Below are 10,695 nucleotides of genomic sequence, written 5' to 3'. Positions count from 1 at the left end.
GAGCAGAGCAGGCGAGGAGCCCCGGGCGCTGCCGGCCGCAGCTCCCGCCCGGGACCCCGGGGTCCGGGCACAGCGGGGGCAGCGAGGACGTGACCTCCTCCGGGCTTAGCTGGAGCACATGGAAAGCAGCCAGCTTTACTTCCCCACGGCAGAGAAGGGGAAGGGAAAGAGGTGAGCGCGGCGAGTGCGAGCATCCCTGGGCTCACCAGAGGTTCCCTGGGCTCCGTGGCCATGCCAGCAGGATGCTGGCTGGGCACGGCTCTCGGTGACCGTGGGGACTGAGCGGTGTCACAGGAGACGAACACGGCAACCTCCAGGGTGGAGGGGGCTCCCGGCAGAGCGGAGGGTGGAGGTGAGCTTCCCTGGAGTGCTTTCTTCACGGTGGGTGTCCGCCGGCTCCTCTGTCCTGCCCAGAATGAGGAGCCCCCTGCCAGCATCCAGCCTGTGCTTGGCTGGGTGAGCTGGGAGCTGAAGGGGGAGCAGCCCTTTCCCCCAGGACCCTCCGGAGCTGTTGGGGAAAGGATGAGCTCTGGAGGGGGGAAAGGAGGCTGGGGAAGAAGAGGGAGAGGAACGAGAGGCAGGCGACTTGAGGGCAACAAAACCAGCCCTGCGTCCTGAGGGGACTCTGGAACCTCATTGGTGTCCCAGCCCTTCCTTGTGGTCAGACTCCCAGGGTTTCATGGGGTTTGGCTCCAGCAGCCCCTCGGGCTGCCGGCACAGGTCCCCAGGGCTCCTGAAGGGGTTAAGAGAGGAGAGGAAAAAGCAGAGAAATGAAAACAGAGTGTTGGGAGAGAGTAGCTCGGTCAGGGGCTGTTTGCACTGGCTTGGATGTGTCCTCGGCATGTTTATTCCTACTGCACAGGCGGTTCTGCCAGGAGGAGAGTCAGACTGCTGAGCACACACACACACACAGCCCCATCCCAAAAGGCTTGGGGACCCCTCTGAGTAGTGAGGTGGTGGTCGTGCCCTGGCCTCAGGGACCCCCAGAAGCCCAGCAAGCAGCAGGGCTGCTCTCCTGCCTCGCCAGGACCAGCTGGGGTCTCAACTTGGGGAGCTACATGGGAAAGGACCTCATGTCCCAAGGCCACCAGCCTGCTGTGCCGCTGGGGCCAAGGCCTGGGAATGGGCATGTGCTGGGGTTTGGCTGCTTTCCTGGTCTGGAAAGAAAACACTCCCTTCCCCGGGATGCTCTTTGTTTCCCATGGACAGACCCGAGCACTGCCCATGGGGCTCAGAGGGGCCAAACCCTGATCTTGTGTGTACTCCATCACTGAGCTGTTAAAATGTCCTTTATCCTGGTCCTGGCAGTTCCCAGGCTGTGTGCATCCATCTCTACTCTCAGTTCCCATCCTGCCTCCCTGGGATCAGAGCTGGAGGCCAAGGCACTGGCCAGGGCTGCAGGTCTGAGAGGCAGCAGGGAGCTGCTCCCTGTTTCTTAGCAGCGCAGTTCTGCTCTTCAGGGAGCTTTAGGGATTCAGGGATGCCTGGAGGTGATGGGGGGAGGGAGGGGGTCACAGTGGGGAGGACAAAGCTGCTGGGCTCAGCAAACCTTGGCTGAGCTGTCAGGTCTGCTACTGACCTTGGATCTTTGTGCCGGCAGGTCCCGTGCCCTGATCCTGACAGCCCCAGGTCATGGCCCCTCATTTGTCTGTTCAGGAGGACCTGGGCAGGGCTGTGACAATGTGACAATGGCTGTGAAATCCAGCAGTGGCTGGGCCAGCCCCCAGGATTACCTGGGAAGTTTTAAACCTGGATTGGACCCGAGGGGGTTGAGATGCTCAGACTGTCAGTTGTCCCAGCTCGGGCAGCCCTGAATGCTCAGAGGTTGTTTAAACTGGATTTTCAAGCCCCTGTGGGGTGTTCTGCTTAGTTGCTGTCTTGTGCTTTATATCTGCAGAGACTGAGCTCCCTGGGGCCAGTGAGGCTGCAGGATTAGCTGTAACTCCACTGCCAGAAAGTTCATCCCACTCATCCCATGGCTGTGGGATGAGTTTCAACCCCACTGCAGGGTGAACCCCAACACCACTGCAGATGCTGCCCTGTCCTCCCCACCCAACACAGCTTTTGGCACAACCACCAGCAGGCATCTGACATCCAGGGGTGACTCCATCCCCACAGTGCTCGCCTCCAGGAGCAGGATTTTGTTTAGTGAGAGTTCCTTCATTCCTCTCCCAGGAAATGTGCACTGGTATTGCTTGGGAAATGCGTGAAGGCGCCACTGTGCCAGCCCGCCCTCCCTTCTCCCTCTGGCAGCTGCTGCTGGAGCTCTGAGGGGAAATTTGGGTGTGGGACCTGCTGTGCCAGAGAGCCGGTGGCTGCACAGCCGGGATGTTCCTGCAGCATGGGTGATGAAGGTGAGCTGCCCTGGGCAGACAGGGATGTGTGGAGCCCAAAGCTGCCAGAACCTGCCTTGCCAATCCAGCTCACTTTGCAGCCATGGTGGTGCCAGTCCTGGGGACAGCCGTGCCACACTGACCAGAGCTTGATTTTTCAGTTCATCTTCTGTTTTGGACCTCTCTGCTTTTTATATTTCATTTGAGCCTTGAAAAGGCTGAACTGCAGTTTCATCCCTGGCTTCCTGCAGTGACCTGCTGAGGCTCCAGCTGACCACCCTCTGTCCCACAGCAGGAGGGGCCAGAGGTCCCTGAGGAAGGTCACCCCATGATGACACCTTGGGCTTGCATCAGGCTGCAAGTGGGACATGGCAAACCTGGCACTTTGCTCCCCAAAACTTCACTGAGAAGAAGGGCTTGAGGCAGCTGTAAGAGCCAGACTGGGGTTGTCATTCCCTGGAATGCAGCAGCTGGAGCTGGGGTCAGGGTTCAGGCTGAGCAAAGGGCAGGACAGGCTGGGACCTGCCCTGCGTGAGGCTGTCATGCACTCAGGGCATGGGCAGCTGCCAGGATTGTCTGGTTGGGACCCCCAGGTCAGATGGGCCCCTTAGGGATGATGGGAAGGGGTAGATTCACTTCTGAGCCCAGCCAGGAGGGCAGAGCAGGAGCAGCGCTGCCTGGCTGGAGTGCACAGTCTGATGTTTGATGGACACAAATCTCTGTGGAACATCGGGGTTCTTGGAGACTGGGGCTGGAACGTGGGCTGAGCAGTGGGAGGAGGGGAGTGGGTGTGCTGAGCACCAAAACCTGACCAAAACCCCCATGGGAATGGGGGTGGAGGAGTGGAACGGGGCTGGGTTGGAACAGCTGTGCCAGGGTACAAAATCCAGCCCAGCCTGCACTGTGCTGCCCTCCAAGGAGCCAGCATCCCTTTCCTCAGCTCTCCATCCTGCTTCCCAGCCCTCCCCAGTGCCTGGGACCCTCAGCTCCCAGGGGAGCTGCCCAGGGAGAGCTCCCTGCTCCCTGAGCCCATAGGGACAAGCCCAAAGCTGGCGTGAGGAGCCATGCACCAGTTCAGAGGGATACAATCAGCCCACATCCAGCCCTTCCTCCCAGCGTGGGGTGGAGAGGGAGGGGACACGGTCCAGCTGGCCGGGATGCCACTGTCATCCTCCTCCTCCCTTGTTTCGCTCACTGCTTAATCACGACCGCTCCCCTGGTGCCCCGCAGCCCCCGTGGTCATCCCCAGCATTCCTTCTGCTGCCTCTCCCCAGCGGCTGTGGGCAGGGAATGAGGGCACAGGGCACCCACCTGCCGGGACCAGCTGCCCGTGTGTCCGCAGGCGGGCTGGGCTGCTGGGGACCGCAGGGGTTGCACGGGGACAGGCATTCGGGAATGTTGTTTTTTCCATCCCGGTTTCCGTCAAGGTAGTAAATCAGCGCTGCAAAAGGCTTTTGTTTTCCCCAGCACGCTGCAGACTGCTGTGCCTGCCAGCCCTGGCCTCGCCTGCAGGAGCCAGGACTTAGCCATGCCTGTCCACACTCCCAGTCTTGCTCCTCAGAGGGCCAGCATCCTTGTCATGGCAAGGGAATCAATCACATCCATCCCACGTCCCTTGCACCCCTTCCCTGGGCACTGGACCCCGTCAGAGAAGGCTTCCCTCCGTCCATCCCGCACATCCCAGCTGTGCCCCTCCTGCTGCCATCCCCGTGTGGCTGTAAGCAGCCCTGCTGTCCCGTGGGAGGCTGTGGGGGTGACACAGGTGACACCACGCTGGCCCCAGCCGTGCAGGGTCCTTGTGCAGGGGAGATCAGCTCCCCAGCACAGCTCAGCCGCACGGCCGGGTACCCAGGGAGCTGGGAGGGATATTGGATTGCAGCAGACGGGAGAGTGTGTGTGCACAGGGCAGCCAAATGCTGCTGGGTGACACCCGAGGTGTCTCCGGTGTCAGCTGCGAGGGCAGCGCTCCCTTACAGAAACACAGGGAGGGAAAGCGCCACGGGAAGAAGGCTCCACGTGGGGAAGGAAGGTGCCCGGGTCCCCCGAGGGGACATTCAGCTGCTGGCACAGGGGAGGTGTAAAGCTCCCCAGATGTATACATTGCGGCTGGGCTATTTTGGAAAGGGACTGGGCCGATCTTGTGACTGGACCTGGGGACTGCAAGTCTGGGCAGCAGGGTCCTGCCTGAGTGACAGCGACCCGCTGCCTGACCCGGGGAAACCCGAGAGCCCCGCTGTGCTGGGGACAGCTTTCGCACCCTTCCCGGCTCGTTTCATGGTGATGAAAACCCAGCATGGGGCAAGGATGTGGCTGAGAACAACACGGGAGAGCAGAGACAGAGCCAAAGTTTGGGTGTGAATCTGCCCCCCCCTACATGGCACTCCCGTGGCTGGGCCACTCACAGTCCCCAGGGCTGTCCTGGAGGTGCCCCCCATTTTTTACAGCCCTGCCACCTCCTGTCCCTGCGCTGTGTCTGGGACAGACCAGCCCAGGCACTGCAGACCCCCAGCCGGGAGCAGATGGAGACGAAGACTTTCTGCAGACCCTGTCTCCCCCGGGCTCAGCAGCCTGAATGCCAGCAACGCCTGCCAAAAATATTTGTGTGGGACGTGGAAAGTTAACTTTAGTTTTCCTTTTTTCAATAGCGGGAGGGGAGGGTGACAGGGTGTGAGAAAGGCAGGTGGGGGGGCTGTGCATCACTCGCCAGCGAGTGGGCAGGAAGAGAAGCTGAGCAAAAGGTCTCCTTGCTGCCAGATTTCAGCACTTTGTGAATTGAAGGATTTTTTGTTGTTGTTATTCCCTCCCCAGCACCATTTTGCAGCTTCCCGTAGGGAGTTGTTGCCATCAGGAAGCATGAGGAGCCTCTCAGATGGGCACGGTGAGCAGCTGCTTCTCGGGACTGTGAGTTGGGCACTGGTGCCCAGTTTGGGTGTCCTCCAGAGCTGCACCCCTGAAATGGTGCCTGAAACGACCCTCACCCCTCTTTACAGCCTTTGTTTGCAGGTGGGGGCTATCTCAGCCTGGTTTTGTGGCTATGGCTGGTGTTGCTGTTTGTTTTTGACAGTGAAGTGATGCACCCGAGGCATATACACACATCCTATGTGGCTGGTATTCCAACAGACAGGCTCAGCCTAACAGCTTTTGCTAGAGATCCACGGTTCTCATAAATATTCCCCTCCTGTGCTGCTGGTAGAGCCCAGGAGCTGTGTCCCGGGGGGAAGGAGGCTGCTCTCTGCCGTGCCCCAAGCGAGGCAGCAGATCCTGACTCAGGATTCCGGTGCTGTGGGTGGCCCTGTCCCAGCAGTGTGTCCTTGGGGAACGCCACTGCCCGGCTCTCAGCACGGCTGGGTTTGCCTGGGGAGCACCGGGGCCGTGGGCGTCGCTCTCAGGAGATGCCCGTGTGTGGAAAGCGTTCCCGAATGGAAGGGGGCGGCGCTGGAAGAGTTTTCAGGGAAGCACCAGCTCCCCCAGCAAATTGTCAAGGCGGCTCCGGTGTAGGATGGACATGAGTTGTGCTGCCCCAGAAACCGGCTCCGGAGGGATAGGGCGAGGGAATGGGAGTGGGGAGATGCAGACCCACCCTGGGAGCTTCTCTGCCGACCCAGGCTGGGCTGGGGCTATTTTTGGCAACTTTCTCTTTGTCCTCATTTGAGATAAGCCCGCTCCTTCCAGCTCCAACTACTTGCCATGTTTCTAAGGAAAGATGTGGGTGGCTTCCTGCAACTATTGAGCCCCCAAATTACGTAAAGAGGAGGGTGAAATTTATTTTTCAGAGAGAAACATTGACATTTTCTCCTCAGGTTCTCTTTGCAAATCTGTGCTGAATAATTGCAGCAGAGAGAGGCAGGAGGAAGGATTTCAGAAAGGGCAGAAGATTTCCGTTGGGTATTCTCCAAAAAATGCAGCCTTGTGTTTGGGAAATGCCCGAGTGCCTGCTTTCTAATCTGCCTTATTTTCCAAAAAACCTTGCTAAGGACAGGAAAAATGTTGCAGAGAAGCTGTGAGCCTCGAGGAAGCTACAGGGTGTATTCCTGCCAGAGCTTACCCTGCGATGTTGACCTGGTGCTTTTTCTCATTTCACTGAAAAACCTTGCAATAACTCAGGGAGGGGTTTGGGATGAACAGAAACCCCTTTTCCTCAGGTTGGGAAATCCATCAGGGTCCATGTGCCGTGGGTGCTGTGGATCTCTGGGCAGGAGCTTCCCCAGGACCAGCCTTGCTGTGAGCAGGGCTGGGCGATGCTGTGCGAGCGAAGGACTCACAGGAATTTCCGTACACTATAACCCATATCCTGTCCTGGGAGTGATGACATCCCCCTCTCCCAGCTGATAACTCATCTGTGTTGGTGCGTGGGTTTGTCATCCCAGCAGGATTTATGCTTGGCAGGAGGGAAGTGGGTCTGTCTGTGCTTGTCCTGACGCCGCGTGAGTCACTCAATGGTTAAACACAGTTCAGCTGGATGCTGGAAATTTTCCTTTTTTGTTCCTGATAACCCTGAGCAACATCCTCAGGGATTTGCTTCTTCACTGAACACTCCCAGCTCCAGAGCAGTGGTGCCCCAGTGCTGAGCACTAACAGGGGTGCCCACAGCCTCATCTGGGCTGGCAAAGCCAGGGGAGCCAGGGCCATGGCTGCTGTCCCCAGGGTGCTGTCCCCAGGGTGCTGTCCCCAGGGTGCTGTCCCCAGGGTGAGGACAGACGGACGAGAGTGCTGGGGTGGTGAGCACGGTGTTGGGGTTGGGGCATTTCCAAATGGGCTTTGCATCTCAGGGGGCCCTTCCTCATGGGAATTGTTTCTGGAACTGGAGTTCAGGCTGGGGTTGCTGGGAGCTGCTCCGATGTCTGTAGCCATCGGAAATCAGTGCAAGCACAAGCATCCTCAACATTCCTCCTTCCCCTTACACAGGTCCTTGGATGCCTGTCCTCTGCCTGGGAAAGGGAATTTCCTGCAAAATCCTCCTGGCTGGCCTGTCTGCCCTGGACACATCCCTCCATCTGGGTCTCCAGAACCTGCCTGCTCCAGTGGCATCCTGCCTGCTCTTCCTGCCTGCAAGAGTAGTAAAGCTGAGCTCGTGCCTGGCACATGGCTGCCCTCCCTCTCGTGCTGCCCATGCTCTGAGGGAGGATCCATCCCCCTGGCCATGTGGAGCTGTTTGGAAAGGCCATGGAGTGCTAGTGAAGGCAATCAGTGAAGGAAGATGCTGAGGACAAGGCTCCAGCAGTTCTGTCTCCACCCCCAGCCCAGCTGCCCCATGCCTGGCGAGGCTGAGCAGCCCCCCTGTGTCCGTGGGACAGCCAAGGGGGACAGTGATGGGGACAGTGGCTGCTGGCAGGAGAGAAGGAGCAGAGGGGGGCAGAGCTGCCATCAGCTCTGGGATGCTCCAGCCTCCGAGCCAGGTGAGCAGGAGGCACAGATGGGACTGCTGGGAGAGAGACCGAGTGGGAGCTGCCAGAGGGATCCCAGGGGGCTCAGTGGGGATGCACCACAACCCCCATTGAATGGCAGCAGCCTGGCCTTGGTGGAGCAGCCTGCAGCCCCTCCCAAGTGCTCTGGCTCTGCCCCAGAGCTGCCCCCGACAGCAGACAGCCCCACGGACAACCCCAGCCAGGAGTGGAAAGTGGTGAAGATCCAACGGGTCCTCATCAACCCTGACTTTGAGCCAAGGAAAACAGGTAAGAGAAACCCCCTTTGGCCACTGTCCCCCCCACCCCCAGAAAGACACTGCTGTGCTCCTGGTGAGAACACCCAGCTCTTCCCAGGGCAGGACTTCCCCTGGGTTAGAGGTCCCAGGCTTCCAGCAGAGCTGCTGGGATTAATTTAGCTTGAGATGATCTCTCTGGCCTTAAAAAATAAGGAGGAATCTGTGGCTTTTCTCGGGAGGGGGGTGGGAAGGCAGCAGGCGGGTTCCCACTGTCTCCAGGAACTCAACCCATCCCTAAGTTGGGCATAAACAGGATGGAGTTCCCAGCCCTCACCCTGGCCATGGGGCCTGGTGGGATCGTGCTCAAGAGTGATCAGGACCAGCTCCTGTGGCACTGTCTGGGACAGGGACACCTCCATTGATTTGGGTTGGCCAAGACTCCCTCACATGGCTTTGGGCCATTTTTGTCAGCCCCTGGTTTAAAAACTAAGCACTTTATTTCAGTCTGGTTGCTCGCTACAATGCTCTCTGCCACTGCCTCCCTTCATGGCCCCGTGCCACAGCTATTCCTCTCCGCCCATGACTGTCACTTCAGCCATAGTGACACAAACACAGGTTCATATTTAGGGTGACTGGGGCTGCTGCCATGCCTGGACTGCCCCACCTCCCTGTGGGAGATGCTCCCACAGAACCCATCCTCTTACAGGCATTGCACCCATTTTTAAACCCCGCTTCCACGCTCCTTTCTATTTTTCTCCTGCCCAGCTGTTATCTCAGCTGCCACACAGGGCCAAGGCAGGTGTGTCCCTGTCCCCACAGGATGGCATTATCAGATGCTGCTGCCCAGCTCAGAGCCTGGTTTTCCCAAGGCAGCCCCCAGGACTGAGTGGGATGGGGTGGGACCGACTGGGGATGCTTGACATGAACCCGGTGTCCAGAATGCACTCCCTGCCTTTTTGCAGTGTCAGACATCCTCAAAACCAGCGGCTCCTGGATGGGACACAGGCTGGGAAGCTCAGCCAAGCCCTTTGGCTCACAGCTGCCCCGGCAGCATCGTGTTTCAGGGCTCAGCACACAAACCAGATGGACCCAAATAGTCTTCCCGTTTCTCACTGCTCCGGGATGGCAGATCTGCGGTGGGGAAAGGTCAGGCCTGACTCTGTCCGGGCTCAGCATTTTCCTAATCCCTGCCGCCATCCAGCACTTTTGCTGCCAGCCTGGAATTTTAAAGTAACTCAACAGGTTTGTTGGAAAGAGTTTGTCTGTCCCGTTTCCTCCCCCTCCAAGTGAGATCACCACCAGCCACTGCCTGCAGGACCCGTCAGACTTTCCAGAGCCTCCAGGCAGGATGTCACTGAGGGTCCTGAGAGCTGGGAGCAGCTCTGGGACCTTGCAAACAGCCTGCAGGTTTGGGAAACAGAGGATTGCTTCAGCACAGGTGAGAGGAAAGGGCAGGTGCCCTCACAGGTGGCACTACTGCTGCTCCTGCAGCAGGCTGCTTGTAGGAGCATCCCTGGGAGATGTCAGCGATTTGCTCCTCTTCTCTTTAGCTGCCATGGGGTACAGGAACCCCCACCTCTTCCAGCTTCTTCAGGAGAAGAGGGTGCATCCATCCACACCCAGAGAGGTGCAGGGCTGGCCCTGGGAGTAGGGAGCCAAACCCATGTCCCACTTTGAGCTGTGTGGACCCACCCAGGCGGGTCCCAGGTGCCCCTTTGGTCCCCATCCAGCAGCCCAAGGCCAGGCTGGCTGCTCTCGATATCCGGCACGGCGGCCCGGGCTGGTTGGCACCTCTCGGGGCAGGCTGGGGAGCGCAGGAGCCCCGGGTAGAGGCAGTGGCTGGGAGATGCAGGAGGAAGGACTGGTTTCTCTGTCTGGTGTGCAAATAAATGGAAGGTTTCGCTCCCTGGGGGCTGCAGAGCCAGCACCAGGTTCCCTCAAAAACCAGGAAAGCACAAAAAAGCACAGAGGGGCAGGAAGAAAGGAAATTAGAAAGGCAAAAATCAAGCCAAGAGCTCTTCCTGAGGTGCGGACGGGCATGGGAAGGGGGTGAGGCTGGTCTCACCTGCAGCCAGGGAGCTCTGCAGCCCCAGCTGGGTGGTAGAGGTGGGAGGTGATGGTGGCTCCCCAGGGATCATCTTGCCCAGGACTGCGGTTCCCTTGTGCCTGGGAGCAGACCAGCCCTGGCAGAAGGGATTCAATGCTGTTTCCAAGAGGTCTCCAGAGCAGTGACATCCGTGCTGGGTTTTTGTCTCTGGGTTTTTGCCTCTGGATTTTTGCCTCCCCCCAAGTGCCTGGGAACTTTAGGCACTGGGGAACTGCGGAAAGGGGAGGCCCCACACCCCCAGCAGTGTCTGAAACGTAAGGTGCTGCGAGGGGGAGGAGTGAAACAGGGTGAAGGGTGGGTAAGGGGGTGTCCCGGGATGGGTAAGAGGATGCTCAGGACTGTTAAGGGGAATGTGCAGGGCTGGGAGACAGAGATGCCCCAGAATGGGATAAGGGGATGCCCTGGACTGGGAAAGGGGATGCGGGGAGCTGGGTAAGGGGATGTCCAGGTTTCTCCCGTCCCGCAGCGGGCTCAGGGCTGACCCAGCCGGGACGAGAAGCGGCGGAGCAGAAACGTCGGGGTCGGCGGGGCGGCTGCCAGAGTGGCCGGGCGGGGAGGGACCCGTCCCGTCCGCTCGGTCGGTCTGTCGGGGCGGGCAGGGGCAGTGCCGGCAG

The 10,695-nt window shown here is 59.2% G+C and overlaps 1 protein-coding gene across 2 annotated transcripts in view; it reads left to right on the top strand.

Annotated features, from left to right (window-relative positions):
* SYNPO (synaptopodin) overlaps positions 1-10,695 on the top strand; it is a 22,512-nt gene continuing 11,817 nt past the window's right edge. Inside the window, exons 1-2 of one of the 2 annotated variants that reach the window (XM_015642137.3) lie at positions 1-171; positions 7,239-8,005. In XM_015642137.3, the coding sequence (XP_015497623.1) occupies positions 7,531-8,005 (475 nt within the window). In that variant the 5' untranslated portion in view covers positions 1-171; positions 7,239-7,530. Of the gene's footprint in view, positions 172-198; positions 353-7,238; positions 8,006-10,695 lie in introns of those variants that run through there. The other variant, XM_015642138.2, reaches the window with a different exon arrangement.

Source organism: Parus major, chromosome 13, assembly GCF_001522545.3.
Source record: "Parus major isolate Abel chromosome 13, Parus_major1.1, whole genome shotgun sequence".
In the NCBI taxonomy this organism is placed as follows: Eukaryota; Metazoa; Chordata; class Aves; order Passeriformes; family Paridae; genus Parus; species Parus major.
Note: the sequence above shows the minus strand (reverse complement) of the source record. Positions and strands in the feature narration are given on the sequence as shown.